The sequence below is a fragment of the Chlorocebus sabaeus genome, chromosome 13 (assembly GCF_047675955.1).
Source record: "Chlorocebus sabaeus isolate Y175 chromosome 13, mChlSab1.0.hap1, whole genome shotgun sequence".
NCBI classification, from domain to species: domain Eukaryota; kingdom Metazoa; phylum Chordata; class Mammalia; order Primates; family Cercopithecidae; genus Chlorocebus; species Chlorocebus sabaeus.
This window is the reverse complement of record NC_132916.1, coordinates 88,460,444-88,478,169: the sequence shown is the minus strand read 5'-3', so window position 1 is coordinate 88,478,169 and position 17,726 is coordinate 88,460,444. Positions and strand designations below refer to the sequence as shown.

Here is a 17,726-nt window from a genome sequence, read left to right as displayed (position 1 = left end):
ATATATTTATCAATTTCTAATCTGACTTTTACCTGACACACGCCTATCACTTTTGTTTTTTTTTTTTGAACTTTTTTGAAATTTATTTGTTTAAAGGCATACCATAGGCTGGGCATGGTGGTTCATGCTTGGGAGGCCCAGGCAGGACAATCATTTGAGGCCAGGAGTATAAGACCAGCCTGTTGAAGACCCCATCTCTATTAAAAAATTTTTAAAACTGCCTGGGCATGGAGGCTTGCGCTTGTTAGTCCTAGCTGCTCTGGAGGCTGAGGCGAGAGGATCGCTTGAGCCCAGGAGGTTGGGACTGCAATAAGCTATGATCATACCACTGCTTTCCACCCTGGGTGACAAGGCAAGACCCTATCTCAAAAAAATAGGAAAAAAAAAAAAGGCACATTCTAATATCCATAAAAATCACAAGTTCGAAGTGCTAGGTTTTTCTGCCAATAAATATCTATTAAAATGAAGTAAGTTTCACTGCTATACTACCAAAAATCATCATACGTGCTGCCTGTGATACACATAACATGGAAAATGATGACTCATAGGAAAAAGCTGAAACTCTTATGCAAAGAACAGAAGGCCTTTCACACTAATTTCTTATCCTCCCCCATGCCATCTATGCGCAAACCATACTCTCAACTGTCTGCTAATTTCCAGATGATGCCATGTTTCTGACTATCTGTACTCTGTCCCAAGCCATCCCCTCTGCCTGGAATGCCTGTTCTTGTATCTCCCAGACATATTTTTAATCTTCATTCCAATTCAAGGTTATGTCCCTTCCTCAAGATACACATATATGTACCCCTTTTTACACTAAGGTTGCATCTTAAATATGCCACCATTATAACACTCGTCACATTATCGTTTCCATTACACGTTACACTGAGGTTTTTTTTATGCTTTTCTTTTACATTGCAAGCTCCTTGAGGTCGAGATCCAAGCCACTTTATCTTTAGATCTCAGTAATTCAGACTCTGGCAAATAATAAGCAGATTTATTAAATCAAATGAAAGCTTTTAACTGCAGAATGTCAGTGAGTTACAAATGTTCCCAGATATTCTAACAGATGAATAAGCTAGAGGCCCATCTATTTATCAGTATGTATGTTTAAACGTAAGTTGTATTCAGTAATGTAAATACTGGTGCATAAAAGGCTTTTAATTAGAATGAAATCTTTCAAAGGTTTCACTTTTTGGAATGCTTAGCAATTAATGAATATTCCAATTAACTGGTACTTTCTCTTTGTCTATCACCATTGTCTTTTTCTGTGGACAAGTTTTGTTATTTTATCTAACTCTTTGTTGGTTAATTATTTCTTTATGGCTCTGATCAGGACTACCAAGGAAGCCATCACTCACCTCCCTATGTATAAGGAAGTTATCACTACTACCCTACCTGTTAATTCTTTGGTCAACAGTTGAAAAGTGCTTAAAATCATTCATTCCTATTTACAGAAACTACATGTGACTTGAATGCATCCACTGCCTATGGGAAAAACGTCTATTAGTGAAATAGATGCAGCCACTGGAGCAGAACTGGAGCCATTTAAATGAGTATCTTTTTCTTTTACTTTTGGTAAAACATGCAAAGTTTAACTTGGCAAACTGAAAAGTGTAAAATAAAATGATGTTATCCATTGTGTATTTTTAAAGAATCCCTAAGAAAACAGGGTTTTGTTTGCATTTTTTCTATTTAGTTTAGATCATACTTTCTTTTTTCCCTTTTAACAATTAAATATTAATTGAAGTTACAGTTTCTCTTGAAAGTACTGCAAGCTACTGACAGGTAGAAGTTTGGTACCAAAGTGACAGTTCTTCGCAATGCCATTATGGTTACTTCTCCAGCAAAGCTTTATTAATTCTTTGTTGGTCCTAACAAGAGTTGAATTTTTTTTCTTGATGGGATCTGAAAAATCCATTAAACATGCAAATGATGGCCAGGCGTGGTGGCTCACGCCTGTAATCCCAGCACTTTGGGAGGGTGAGGTGGGCGGATCACCTGAGGTTGGGAGTTCAAGACCAGTCTGACCAACACGGAGAAACCCCGTCTCTACTAAAAATATAAAATTAGCCGGGCATGGTGGCACATGCCTGTAATCCCAGCTACCCGGGGAGGCTGAGGCAGGAGGATCGCATGAACCCGGGAGGTAGAGGTTACGGTAAGCCAAGATCGTGCCACTGCACTCCAGCCTGGGCAACAAGAGCAAAACTCCGTCTCAAAAAAAACCATGCAAAGGACCACCATCTGAGACCTAAAAATTATAGTGTAAACCAACTTACTGCACTGTCAGTTGTATAAAAGTATAGCACATCCAATTATGTACAGTACGTAATACTTCATTATAAATGACTACGTTAGTGATTTATGTATTTACTTTTAATTATTATTTTAGAGCATTATCCTACTTATTAAAAAATGGACTGTAAAACAGTTAAAATGATAAAACTAGAGATACAATATGTGAGAAAAGCAGATGCTATAAGCTTGAGAAAAGAAAAATAGCTCAGAGTAATCTCAGCTATGTGAGGTATGCAGGCCCAGAAAGACATGCCTATCAGACATCAGTTATGCACAAACTCTCCCTCCTATGGCTGGGGACAATTGTTTTATGTGATTTTGTTCCCAACTAGCTGCCTCACACGTTATCTTCATGTTACTGGAATTTGTGATACAAAGAAAAATATACAGCCTATCAATAGTTTACATTATTATTATTATTATTATTTATTTATTTTTTTTTTGAGGCGGAGTCTTGCTCTGTCGCCCAGGCTGGAGTGCAGTGGCACTATCTCGGCTCACTGCAAGCTCCGCCTCCTGGGTTCACGCCATTCTCCTGCCTCAGCCTCCCGAGTAGCTGGGACTACAGGCGCCTGCCACCACGCCCGGCTAATTTTTTTGTATTTTTAGTAGAGATGGGGTTTCACCGTGTTAGCCAGGATGGTCTCGATCTCCTGACCTTGTGATCCACCCACCTCGGCCTCCCAAAGTGCTGGGATTACAGGCTTGAGCCACCGCGCCCGGCCTTTACATTATTTTAATGTAAATTCTGGTTAACAACTCAAACTCCCTCTTCTTTCCCTTTAAAAATCCACTTGTAACTGCTGCTGATCAAAGGGTATATTCAGGTAACTTGAATCTGTGCTCCTCAGCTGCAATCCTTAAGCTTGGCCCAAGTAAACTCTCTACTTATATTAATTTTGCCTCAGTTTCCTCCTTTTAGGTTGACAGCCAAATGTAGAATAAATTAAGTTTTGAGTAAAGAAGAATTATCATTAAAATTGTAACACATAGTAGAGGTACATTCAATAGTCCTTTTCTGAACATGAGTGCTCACTGCTCTAGGATCTGGCTTTACTGTGACACTAAGCAGGGCAACTGTAAGCAGTCTGCTTGCTCCTTTAATCAAATTCCCACTAAGATTCAGATCCTCAAGGCTGCAATACGGAAGAATTCCCATATGCACAAGAGTAGCTGGACTTCAAAGCCCTGACCCTTGTCCCTGCATTGTCAATTGAGAAGGATTTGGGAATATTTTTAATAAGTGAGCTAATGGGTATCCTCAAATTAGAAAAAAATTCTTTAGTTTGTTAATTGAAATAAAGCTTGAAAATTCATGGCCACTGAAATTTTTGAGAAAAGGTCTCGCTCTGTCACCTAGGTTGGAGTGCAATGGCACAATCACAGCTCACTGCAACCTCAACCTCCCAGGCTCAAGTGATCCTCCTATCTCAGCCTCCAGAGTAGCTGGGACTGCAGGCGCAAACTACCATGTGTGGCTAATTTTTTAATTTTTTTGTAGAGATAGGGTCTCGCTATGCTGCCAGGAGCAGTCTTGAACTCCCAGGCTCAAGTGATCCTCCCGCCTCGGCCTCCCAAGTGCTTATATAAACTTAGATGATATAGTCTACTACACGCCTAGGCTGTATGTTATAGCCTATTGTTCCTAGGCTACAAACCTGTACAGCATGTTACTGTACTGAATACTGTATGCAATAGTGTCTGTATACCTAAATATATCTAAACACAGAAAAAATATGATATTGTCTTATGGGACCATCATCTATACACACTGTGTATGAAATGTCATTATGTGGTATATGACTGTACAGTGCTACGAGAGCATATAAATGAAGGGGTCAGAAAGGTACTGCCAAAGAAATATCAATATTTAAAGGATGAGCAGGTGTTAACTCGGGGTGGCACTCCCCAAGTTATGGATCAGTGTGTGCAAAGGTTTTGAGGCTAGAGGAGGTATAATGAATTTAAGAACTGGAGGAAGACCACTGTGGCTGAAGCAGAGAGAATGAAAGCACAATGGCTGGATATTAACTTATTCTTACCTTTGTTAAGAGCTCTCTGTTTATTTTGAAATTTACAGTCCTTTGACCAGTACTGATTTCACTCACCACTGTATCACATCTTAGCTGAAAAGAACAAATCGCACAAAGTAGGTATGTTATATAATAGGCCTAATGAGATATGTAGTTTTAATACTATTTTTGGCTTACAAAGACACAAGTCAGTCATCTTTCCTGGTCCCTATATCGGGTCCTAGTTCTTAGGCAATCTCTTTAGTTCCATAATTCTATTTAAGTAAACACATTCTCTTTTTTTCCCAATTAACATACTATTCTGTATTTAGTCTCTCTCTTCCTCATTCCCTTTCCCTCCCCTCAAATTCACCTTTTAACAAGTAAGAAAAATCACTCTACCCATATTCTACGTACTCTGACATACGATGAACACTTTTTATCTCACCTAGCTTTCATGAGAGCCACAGAACATGACATTCTGTCAGGGTCTACGCTAAAGCACCTGCACCAACAGATAAGAAGTAATTTAGATAGTTTGTCTTATGCATATGCCTTCACTTTTTAACCTATTAGATGTCTGAACCCATCTCAAGAAAAATGTATGGAACTTGAAGAGATTATCTGCTGTCACTAAAGAGCAACTAGTCTTTATTTTTAAGAACCTATAAGAAATGGGGAAAAGGAAATAAATATTATATTTTGAATAATTCTATTCCTGGTAAATATCTGGGAGTGATTTTCTGATCAAATAAATATTTACTAAGCTATCAATGCTCCTTTATCATACTCATCCTGTAAATAAGCATCTCTTTCTATGAGAGTGACTTTCATTGTTCCAATTCTTTAGAGTTCCCAGACACTGCCTCTGTGACATATGTTAATATGCTTGTACAACATATCTGCCTTTTCTGAGGGAATTACACTAACAATTTATATTTAGTAATTCCTTACAATCCTTTCAATTCCTCTTTTAGATATCAAACCCATCAGAGAACTTAGAAATGAAAGAGGCTTATTATAATCATCTAACCACCTCTTCTCTGTAATCATGATTCTATTTACATCTAATCAATTCTTCTCATATTTTAATGTTCATCTTTTCAAAAACTCATTTTAAAAATTGCAACTCACTGCTCTATTTATCAAGCTTGTTCTCCTAAATTCAAAAGTCCATCCAGATTCAATGTGTAAATTTAATTAACACTTCAGTCTTCCTGTAAGTGGTTAATCAAAAAATTGAACAATGTCAGCTCAAGAGGAATGCTTTATAATTAATTTGAAAAATCATTATAACCTTATAGTATGTGGCTAAAATGAATTTAAATTATATTACACAAGATGCCTCGAACAAAGAAACACTATTAAATTCACTATTATGGCTGAGATAGCCTGCAGAGTATTTTTTTTTTAAATAACAAGTTTATTACAATGTCAAAAAGATAATAGTGCTAAAGTACCTTCTCTGCTAGTCTCTTGGCTTGAACTTGAATATCTGGTCTTGAATGGTCATTGTCTTCTTCCAACAAAGAATCCACAGAAAGCTGAAAATCAGCTACTTCTCTAAAGACAGACATTGAAACGAGATAGACCTGTTACCTTAAAAGAATTAGTTGTGTAACAAAGACTCATCACTATGAGTTCTCTATTGAGACATACCTTTACCAGAATAAGGTGTTCTGTGTACTTTCAAAATTAAAAGCAAGGGGCCAGGAGCGGTGGCTCATGCCTGTAATCTCAGCATGTTAGGAGGCCGAGGCAGGCAGATCACCCGAGGTCAGGAGTTCTAGACCAGCCTGGCCACGTGGTGAAACCCCCATCTCTACTAAAAATACACACACACACAAATTAGCCAGGCATGGTGATGTATACCTATAGTCCCAGGTGCTTGGGAGACTGAGGCAGGGGAATCGCTTGACTCCTGGACGTGGAGATTGCAGTGAGCCAAGATTACGCCACTGCACTCCAGCCTGGGTGACAAGAGTGAAGCTCTGTCTCAAAAAAGTAAATAAAATAAAATAAATTAAAAAAAAAAACAAAATTAAAACCAAGAAAATTAGAAATAACCTAGTATTTATTTGGAATATTTTTCTTATCGTCTTATAAAATTCTTCCTCTTCTGGCCAGGTGCGATGGCTCACGCCTGTAATCCCAGCACTTTCAGAGGCCGAGGCAGGTGGATCACTTGAGGTCAGGAGTTTGAGACCAGCCTGGCCAACATGGAGAAACTCCATCTCTACTAAAAACACAAAAATTAGCTGGGCATGCGGGCGCACACCAGCTACTCGGGAGGCTGAGGCACGAGAATTGCTTGAACCCGGGAGGCAGAGGTTGCAGTGAGCCAAGATCGTGCCACTGTACTCCAGCCTGGGTGACAGAGCAAGGCCCCATCTCAAAAAATTCTTCTTCTTCTATTACCCAAATGTAGCTTTATGGTATCTCTGTGAAACAGGTAGAGCAGTCACCTTATTTTATAGACATGAAAACTGATGTCTGGCAAGCTAAATGTCTCCTTTAAAATCCTACTGCAAATAAACACAGATTGAGAAAAGGGCCCAGGTCTCTTGACCTCTTCTACAATGCTTCCTCTACTACTCCAAAGGTGTGCTTCATTTAAACCCTTCCACTGACCTCCAAATGATGTATTTTTTAAATGTTGTAATTTGAGTTTCAACATGAGAAAAAGAAGAATATTATTCTTAACACTCAGCAGTTCATTAAAGAGACAGACAATGCCATTTATTCTTTTCACTGGGTAGGTGAAAAAACAATACAAAAACAAAGAAACAAACACAAAGCAACTGATTAGTGAAAATAAATCATTTGCATCATGAGATCAGTTCTCTCTAGGAAAGCAGGGTAGGGAATGAAGTCAAACAAATACGTATCAGTGATTTCAACATTATCTGTAATGCTTAATAAGAATCAAAAGCCCTTCCTTTCCCTACAAAATAAGACTTGAAGTACATTTGGAAAAAGGACTTGACAGCTTAGAAAGTGACCATGAGAGTACTCATTAAATCATTCTCTATGAATTTTTCTGTAGGTTTGAAATAGTTCAAGGTGCAAAAAAATTTTTTTTAATCAACATATAAGCATCTATTATAACTATTCACATTAATTTATCTTCTGGTGTTTAATATGGAACTAGAGAATGAGACTCGATAGGCAGAGTAAGAGGGTTGAAACATTATTTATCCAGCCCATCTGTCACTGGAATGAAAAGACTTATTTTTGAGGAGGCACAAATTATTTCCTTCATTAACACTTACGAAACTCAGGGAAATAACTAAAAATTCCTGTGTGACTTCTGGTTAACATCACATTTAAAAACCTAGTCTACAATCACCATTAAGAATTTTCCTGAGCCTTAATACATCAACCAGCAGCCTACTATGTATTATAACTTTGGGCAGGTACAGTGGCTCATGCCTGTAATTCCAGAACTTTGGGAGGCCAAGGCAGGAGGACTGCTTGAGCTCAGGAGTTCAAGACCAGCTTAGACAACATAGCAAGACCCAACCTCTAAGAAAAAAAATTCATATTAAAAAATGAAAACAATCTAAATGTCTATCAACAAGGGAATGTTACAACATTGTTAAAAGAGATATTCATTAAAAAAAAAGAATTATCTCAGGAAAAGGATTAAAAAATCTTACATATTTCTATGTAGTTTTATAGCTATGTCTTTTTAAAGGCAAGAAAAAAGTAAAAAGTATATCAACTTGCTAAAATCAGTTGTCTTACTATAGTAAGACTATTGGGGGCTTTTATCTTCTCTTATTCTTCTGTATTTTCCTGAATTTCCTTAAGAAGATTATCTGTTTTGCTTTTATAATAGAAAAATAAATTTAAAATAAAACCTTTAAAAAGGCAAAACATCTAGGCTATGAAAAGCAGTAGATATCAAAATAAACAACTGTGGATGAGGAGAGCCCAACACACTGGCTCATGCCTATAATTCTAGTGTGGGAGGCCGCGGTGGGAGAATTACTTAAGCTGAGGAGTTCAAGACTAGCCTGGGCAACGTAGGTGGACACTGTCTCTACAGAAAATTTAAAAAATTAGCCAAGTGTGCTGGCCTGCGCTTCTGGTCCCAGCTAATTGGCAGGCTGAGATGGGAGGATAGCTTGAACCTGGGAGGTCGAGGCTGCAGTAAGCCATGATTCTGCCATTGCACTCCAGCCTCAGCAATCAATAGAGCGAGATCCTGTCTCCAAAAAAAAAAAAAAAAAAAAAAAAAGTGGACACGGAGAGTGGATGCGGTGTAAGAGAAACAAAACTGGGCTGGGCACGGTGGCTCAAGCCTGTAATCCCAGCACTTTGGGAGGCCAAGGCAGGTGCATCACAAGGTCGAGAGTTCGAGACCAGCCTGGCCAACATGGTGAAATCTTGTCTCTACCAAAAATACAAAAATTAGCTGGGCATGGTGGTGTGTGCCTGTAATCCCAGCTACTGGCGAGGCTGAGGCAGAAGAATGACTTGAACCCTGGAGGCGGAAGTTGCAGTGAGCCGAGATCGTGCCACTGCACTCCAGCCTGAATGACAGAGCAAGACTCCATCTCAAACAAACAAACAAACAAACAAACAACTGGACCCATACAGATGATGGTGAGTGATGGGCACACATAGGGTTCATTAAACTAGTCCCTGTATGTTCATTCTTTATACTTAAAAAAAAATGTTTTTAAGCAATAGTTATTTTCCCACTATGTCTGAGGATTTGTAATATTGGTCAGCGTGAAATCCGCAGACTTGATAGCCACTGGCTCATAATAAAGTTGTTAATTCTGTTTACTACCATCAGATAGTAGACAGAAAATAAAATCAACAGAATTAGATCAGAGTAAAGTAATTCATTATATTAATTAAACCATGTTAACAAAATAGTATTTCTTAATTCTCCTGGCACTTATAAACATTCTGGAATAAAGTCAGAAATACTGAACAGGTAGGCTTAGTTACATACTGTAAAGGAAACCTGAATTTATTATGGCAAAGTAGTAGAGATTCCCTTTGTTTTAAGCAAACTTAATATGAAGAATTTCAGGTTTGTAGGCCAGAAAAATCCTGAGGCCCTCCCCAATATTTCTTTTCTTTTTTTTTGTTTGTTTGAGACAGAGTCTCACTCTGTCACCCAGGCTGGAGGGCAGTGGTGAGATCTCGGCTCACTGCAACCTCTGCCTTCCTGGTTTAAGCGATTCTCCTGCCTCAGCCTCCCGAGTAGCCAGGGTTAAAGGCACGTGCCACCATGCCTGGCTAATCTTTTGTATTTTTAGTAGGGACGGGGTTTCACCATGTTAGCCAGGATGGTTTCGATCTCTTGACCTTGTGATCTGCCCACTTCAGCCTCCCATAGTGCTGGGATTACAGGCGTGGGCCACCGCGCCTGGCCCCAATATTTATTTTCTATAAACTAAAGTCAATACTTCAGATTGTTAAAGTGGAAGCAGGCAAACGAAATACTAATCAAAAGATGGGCCAAGGTGGTTCAGCTTCTTAAAGGCCTTTGACACATCAAATGAAAACAGAAATAAACAGGCTGAGTGTGGTGGTTCATACCTGTAATCCCAGTACTTTGGGTGACCAAGACAGGTGGATTGCCTGAGCTCAGGAGTTCAAGACCACCCTGGGCAACATGACTAAACCCCATCCTATAACAAATACAAAAAAGTCAGCCAGGCATAGTGGCGTGAGCCAGTAGTCCAAGCTACTTTGGAGGCTGAGATGGGAGGATCACTTGCGCACAGGAGTTTGAGGCAGCAGTGAGCCGAGATCACACCACTGCCCTCCAGCTTGGGCAACAGAATGAGACCTGGTCTCCAAACAAATAAACACCAAACCAGTAACATTTCCCTTATTATGCAGAATGTCATTTACAGATTTTATGAAACGGGCAACGAGTTTGGAAGGTTACATCTATTTACATATAATCGTGAGATCCTCTTGGTGGTGGTTGCTTCTCTCACAGAAAGTCAATATATATAAAAAGCTGCAGTGGGCCATTTTAAAGGTGCTTTTACTAGAAGGCCAAATGTAGCTTTTCTTTCTTTTCCACTTACTCCTTTGTTCTATCCTGAGAAGAATATTCATTCTACTCTTAAAGTCCTGACAAAGTTAAGTAATAAAATACAAGGACATAATGGTACTGGTAGTTATATCTTTACTTCTTTTCAAAGCTTAGGGCTTAAATGCCTACTATGTAGCTAATTTCTTGTCATTATTAATTGACAGAGAATACTTCATCCACGAATTGCAGTTTTCTACCCAAATGGTAAACAAGAATCTTTAGGATGACCAAACTCACAAAGAGATTATCTCTCTATAACAGAGAAAGCAACCACAAGTTAGTTGTGTGTAGTCCTAACCAACAGTTTTCTATCACTGGGAGTACTCAAAAGGAAACTCAATAAACAAACACAACATTAAAAACCTAGTAGATAAATATGGTACAACAGTATTCAAGCACCAGATGGTTGTACAATCTTTAATATCCCTTCAAAAACCCTGAGATTCTAACTACAATTTTAGTTATTTATTGTTACAGAATTGAATTTGAACCTCATTCCCAAAGACTTTGCTACAATTACAGTTACTATCATAACAAAAATAATGAACATAAGAATATATAATCTGCCATATCAGAGTATTTAAAATACAGATTTTAATTTTATTAAAGTCAATAGGAGTAATAGGTTGAACATAATGAATCATATCTTATAGTTAATTTCAAGGACTATTCCACAAATTGAAGAGTAACAATTCTTTTTTGCTTTTTTGGTATAACAACAAAGTCAGCAACATTTTAGATTGTTACAAGCATATTATACTTAACTCTTTCTGGGAAATTGGAACTGCAGATATTGACGTGATCAAGTTTTCTGGTGGAAGATTCAACACTCTGGAAAGCTAAAAATCAAAAAGAATAAAACAGTGCAAGATTGTTGACATATTTGTTCCATTCAATGGAATACCACTTGTAAGAATAAACTATTAATATGCTTAACACGAATGAGCTCCAAATGCATTACAAGTGAAGGAAGCCAGATTCAAAAAGGTACATAGTGTATGATTCAATTATTTGACCCTCTGGAAAACCCAAAATTCTAAGGATGAAGAATAAATCTGTGGTTGCCAAGGGTTAAGGGGAGGAGTTGACCATGAATTAATAGAGCTGTTCAGCAAAAAGAATGAATTTTACCTTTGTAAATTAAAAAAAAAAATTATGGCAAGCGAGGAGATAAACCACTGAGAATCCACAGATAATTCATTTTTTTCCATTAAAAAAATATTGAGTGGCTACTTAATGTGTCAGGCATTATTCCCAGTATTGGGGATACAGCAGTGAACAAAACAGATGGAAAAAAAATAAAAATAAAAAATAAAATCTCATGGCATTTACAAATAAACAAACAAACAAGTAAATAATAGGGAAAATCTGATCCCCATCCCTATCAAAGGCTTAATCATTAGAATAGTAGGGGCGGATGTGTTATATACACATATTTTGTAGCACAGAGTCTTGCTATGTTGCCCAGGCTGGTCTTGAACTCCTGCACTCATGTGATCCTTCTACATCAACTCCCCAAAGTTCTGGGATTACAGGTGTGAGGAACAGTGCCTTGCTGGATTTGTATTTTTTAAAAGCTCCTTGCACGACTCCTAATACATAGCCAGAGTTGTGAACTATTGCCCTAATTGGACAAAGTTAGGTGGAAGAGACATTCCCATGTACTGAATGATTTATTTTTTATTTTTTTTGAGACGGAGTCTTACTCTGTCTCCCAGGCTGGAGTGCAGTGGCGAGATCTCGGCTCACTGCAGCCTCTGCCTCCCGGTTCAAGCGATTCTCCTGCCTCAGACTCCCATGTAGCTGGGATTACAGACACACACCACTACGCCCGGCTAATTTTTTGTATTTTTAGTAGACACGGGGCTTTGCCATTTTGGCCAGGCTGGTCTCAACACCTCAGGTGATCCACCTGCCTCAGCCTCCCAAAGTGCTGGGATTACAGGCCAACACTATTACCAACTATTACCATGCCCAGCCGGATTTTTTATTTTTTATAGAGACAGTCTTGCTATGTCAACCAAGCTGGCCTCTAACTCCTGGCCTCAAGCAAACCTCCCACCTCTGCACCCCAAAGTGCTGGGATTACAAGAGTGAGCCACGGCACCAGTCCTGAATTATTCCTCTGTGAGAGGCATGTCTTAAGTGCCTTAATTTTTCCTGCAACAATCCCAGGCTTTCCTACTATTTCAACCCTCATTTTATAAATGATGAAACTGAAGTACAGGGAATTTACTTAACTTGCCTAAGTGGAAAGAAAAGCTAGGATGTGAATACAGGTTATCTAACACCGGAACCTATACTCAACCTCTATGCCATATTGATATGGTTTGGTTGTATTTCCTCCCAAAATCTCATCTTAATTATAGCTCCCAAAATCCCCACGTCATGGGAGGGACTAGGTGGAGATAACTGTATCATGGAGGTGGTTTCCCCCATCCTGTTCTCGTGACAGTGAGTTAGTTCTCACGAGATCTGATTGTTTCAAAAGAGGCTTTCCCCTACCCTTCGCATGACACTTCTCCTTGCTGCTGCTATATAAAGAATGTGTCTGCTTCCCCTTCTGCAATGATTCTAAGTTTCCTGAGGCCTTCCCAGTCATGTTGAACTGTGAGTCAATTAAATCTCTTTCCTTTATAAATTACCCAGTGTCAGGCATGTCTTTATTAGCAGTATGAGAACAGACTAACACACATATGTATATCCTTTCATTCAGAAATGCATAAAAACAAAATAGTGAAATAACAGCACTGCCAGTATAAATTTACAACTGTCTTCAAAATTTCCCCCACTTCTCCAATCCTCATGTAGCCTCTGCAAAAGACTACATGGCTGTAGAGTTGGGAAAAAGAGAAGGGAAAGATGGGGGAAACAGAAAAAGTAAGAATGTAAGAAGAGTTTAAGAAGAAATCATCTTCAAGGGTATTTGTGACTGTTCAGGAGAGCAATAAAATTAAAACCACTCTCTTGATTAATAACAACATATACTCTCCTGTTGTCAACAGAAGTTATTTGTTGAATTTCACAAACGTTATTAACTGTAAAAACTTGCCCAAACTTGCAGAGTTGGAGACATCACTTTCTTTAAGAGGCTTGTGCATTTCCACTTTGGCTTGGTACAGATTGACTTTTTAAAGTTTCCTCTCAAGGTACAGTATTTTTTATTTTCTAGACTTTAGGAAGTAAATTACTGTATTCCTTACTAAAAAGTCATTTCTTTGGGATGTATTTACAGAAGCAGGTAAATATTTCCAAAGCAGTTATAGGATAGAGGCTGAAACAGTTCATGTTTCTAGTACGAAATGTTTCCAGAATAGAGACATCAGTAATAAAGGTTCTATCGTAATTTCTCAGAAAAAAAGGATCCAAATTCCAGTTCTACTTTTATTAGTTAAGAGACCTTGAGAAAGCAATTTTACATGAATGAGCTATAGTTTTCACAGCTGAAATATGGGGATAATGAATCTGTTAAACAATAAACTAGGGCTCTTGTGATGACTAAGAAAAATACGTCATATAATAAACATGTAATAAATATTTCCTTCTCTTTTTAAAAAATTTTAGTTTATTTTGGACACATCTCCCAAACTTACCCATAATCACTAAGATTTTCTGTCTATCTTAAATATTACAATTCAGCTGAAAAAAAACTTAGTGATTAGGTCAATTTCAAAGCATTTCAGCTGACAAACAGATTGTGAACTTGGGTAGCAATAAAATGCTTACAATCAAATGAACAACATGCAATTCTCATTCAGAGAATTCTTTTGGCTAAACTAAAAGCTACTTAATAATTTCTTCTTTTTATTCCCCCCCAGAAACAGGGTCTCACTCTGTTACCCAGGCTGGAGTGCAGTGGCTCACGATTATAGCTCACTGCAGCCTCGCCCTCCTGGTGTCAAGCAATCCTTCCACCTCAGCTTCCTGAGTAGCTGGGACTCCAATGAATGGTGCCACCATGCCCAGCCTCATGTATTATCTTATTATATTTCACTTGCTACCAAAAAGCTCTGAGGGTGACTTAAGCACATAAAATTAAACGGAGGTATAAAATTATACCAGAAAACCCTAAGCTCAAGGTACTTACGCTTCTTGGCAATCAAGGTACAAAGGGAATCTATCTACACAGCATGTTTTATCCCTAGTAATATAGGGTAAACATATATATATGTGTGTGTGTATAAACATATATATATTCAGTAAAGAGCAGGAATGAAGTTTTCCTGAAAGTAATTCTAAGACTACTTTCTCTTACTCATATTAAGATATAAATAACAAGACAGTAGTTTCAATAGCAGTTTCACAAAAGATACATGTACAATTAGTCTGTTTTTGTACTGCTCTAAAGACATAACTGAGACTGGTAATTCATGAAAAAGTTTACTTGGCTCATAGTTCCACAGGCTGTACAGGAAGCATGTATGGGGAGGCCTCAGAAAACTCAATCATGGCAGAAGGCGAAAGGGAAGCAGGCACATCTTACATGGTGGGAGCAGGAGGAAAAGAGCGAAGGCGGAGATGCTACACACTTTTAAGCCAGATCTTGTGAGAATTCTATCATTGAGGCAGCACTAGGGGAATGGTGCCAAACCATCAGAAACCATCCCCATGATCCAATCACCTCTCACCAGGCCCCACCTCCAACACTGGGAATTACAACTGAACATGAGATTTGAGTGGGGACAGGGAGCCAAACCATATCAGTACAGAAACATTCTTATATAATGTAAATTTTAAAACAAACAAACAAGAAAAAGGGGGTTGGGGTGAATATGGAGTTATTGTTTTATTTTATTTTATTTTTTTTGAGATGGAGTCTTGCTCTGTCGCCCAGGCTTAAGCGCAGTGGTGCCATCTTGGCTCACTGTGAGCTCCGCCTCCTGGGTTCACACCATTCTCCTGCCTCAGCCTCCCGAGTAGCTAGGACTACAGGTGCCCACCACCACGCCAGGCTAATTTTTAAAATTTTTTTAGTAGAGACGGGGTTTCACCGTGTTAGCCAAGATGGTCTCGATCTCCTGACCTTGTGATCCGCCCACCTCGGCCTCTGTAGTTACTGTTTAATGGGTAGAGTTTTAGTTGTGCAAGATGAAAACTATTCCACAGATAGATGGTGGTGATGGTTGCACAATGTAAATGTACCTAATGCCACTGAACTGTATACTTAAAAATGGTTAAGATGGCAAATTTTACGTTATGTGTATTTTTTCACAATTAAAAACAAACAAACAAACATGAAGACTTCTGGGATAAAGTAGTGAATGAAAGCTTCTTCACATAATCTCCTATCTTCAACCAACATCAAAAAGAAAAGGAAGGAAAGAAAGTAGAGAGCAAACAGGTAAGTAGGTTGGTTCTCCAGCAGCAAATACACAAGACAGGAAGAGCTCAAAGTCATAAACCTCAAAGATGATAGTCAAGTAAAAATACAATAGCTTCTGGAGAAGAATGGAACAGCCCTGTTTGGCAAGGCTGACTTGGTCCTCATGTATCAGAAGTCAGAGATGAATTAACAATTCTCATTAACACCTCAAATCTGGAGAAAAACAAATTGAATAAATTCCATTATTTTTCCCTCTTGCAACTAGGAGATGCTGCCTAAATTGTGGGAAACAATAAGACAGAAATTCCAGCACTTTCCAGCAAAAGAAAAATTCTAAGGTAACACACTGAAGGTCTTTCCAATGAAAACACAATACATTCTTCTACTGCAGAAAGCAAACCTTGATATGGTGTTGTGTGAGCAGTAAGAACCAAAGGAGTAGTTTTTACAGGAAGACAGAAAAATATCAGGGCTAGTTTGTAAAAATTTAATATACCATGTCAGAGTGGAGAAATAATGTGTACAGGTCACCATGACCTACTGGAGAGAGAGACAAAAGAGGAATGGAAAGGGGGCAGAGTTTATATTTTTGCAACCACAAAGGTGAGGTAAGCCCAGAACAAATGTGACATGAGGAGTGAAGAAGTCATCCACACAATGTGCAAACAAATGGAAAGGTGGGGCAGAGCTGTCAAGCATGAGCGAGAGGAAAAAGAACATGCATCACCAGTAGCTGATCAAATTGAAATAAACAAAAATAGGGAGAGGGAGAGTAGGGAGGGAGGCACAGACCAGAAGATAGACAGCTGGAAAAATGTAGCATACAACAGATCAAAGAACTCTGCCCAGGAGAAAAATGTAACCCAATGAATATGAAGAATATTATTCACGAATGCTTCAGGATTTGGAACTTACTGAGAATGTGAATAGAATAAACAAGAACTAGAAGACAAGATGAAAAAACAAGAGTGCATTTTAAAAGGAGTTTAAAAATTGATGATAAAACTTTTTACCATAAAACTAATAATTAAGAAACATAAGAGTATAGTCATAATTGAAAAAAAACTATGACACAATCTGAGAATACAAAGATTAATGTAATCAGAAAAATACATAGAATTGAAGAAAGATAATCCAACCTTAGGAAAACTGGTGTCCCTAAAATACAAAAAGAAAGAAGACTAGTAAACAAACACGCAGACAGGAAGGAAGGCAGGCAGACTGCTTCCCTAGCAACCAATCGTAAGAATAGAGACAAAATTCAAAGCCACAAACTTCAAAAGAGATCTCCAAGAAAAGATACTACAGATTCTGAAGCAGAATGGAGCAGCCTTATTTGGCAGGGCTCCTAACTTGGTCTCACTTATCAGAAGCCACAGAGATGAATCCTACAAAACAGAAAACACACACACACACACACACACACACACTCTCTCTCTCACTCCTTGGCTTCCCCAAAAGCAGGGCCTGAGAAAAAGACTTGCAGGCAAGCAGTTTATTTGGGAGATGGTTCCTGAGGGCAGAAGTGATAAGAGAGAGGGAAGGAAGAAAAGTTAATAAAAGATTATGCCATCAAAGTCATTGCTGTAAGCAATAGAGGCTTAATTTCCATGGTACCTCTTAAAATACATACATAGTGTCTACCAGAATTCTCTATCCAAAATAATTTCACCACACTGGAGCTATGTATGTGCTGGGACCAGCAAGCTTCACAGAGATGAGGTGCTATTAGCAATAAGTGAATGGAAGCACACACGAAACTATTTACACCTGTGTAAATAGTTGTAAGCCTGTATTTACAACTGTGGCAGCTGGAATCAGAGGTGTGACCAAGGTGATGGGAGACAGGGCACAATATAAACAATAAAGGGAAAAACTTCCACCAAATAAAGAACCAAATATAAATCGTGGTACACTACTGCTATGGCACACAATTCAGCAGTAAAATCAAAGAACGAGACCTCCATGCATCATTATGGATAAATCTTTTTTTTTTTTTCTTTTTGAGATGGAGTTTCGC

The 17,726-nt window shown here is 38.4% G+C and overlaps 1 protein-coding gene across 1 annotated transcript in view; it reads right to left on the bottom strand.

Annotated features, from left to right (window-relative positions):
* Nucleotides 1-17,726, bottom strand: part of RARS2 (arginyl-tRNA synthetase 2, mitochondrial) — a 72,569-nt gene that overhangs the window by 44,969 nt on the left and 9,874 nt on the right. The window contains exons 2-4 of the mRNA XM_008006562.3: nt 11,149-11,222; nt 5,774-5,876; nt 4,344-4,427 (exon numbers count right to left, since the gene is read on the bottom strand). Of these exons, the coding sequence (XP_008004753.1) occupies nt 4,344-4,427; nt 5,774-5,876; nt 11,149-11,222 (261 nt within the window). The remainder of the gene's footprint in view (nt 1-4,343; nt 4,428-5,773; nt 5,877-11,148; nt 11,223-17,726) is intronic.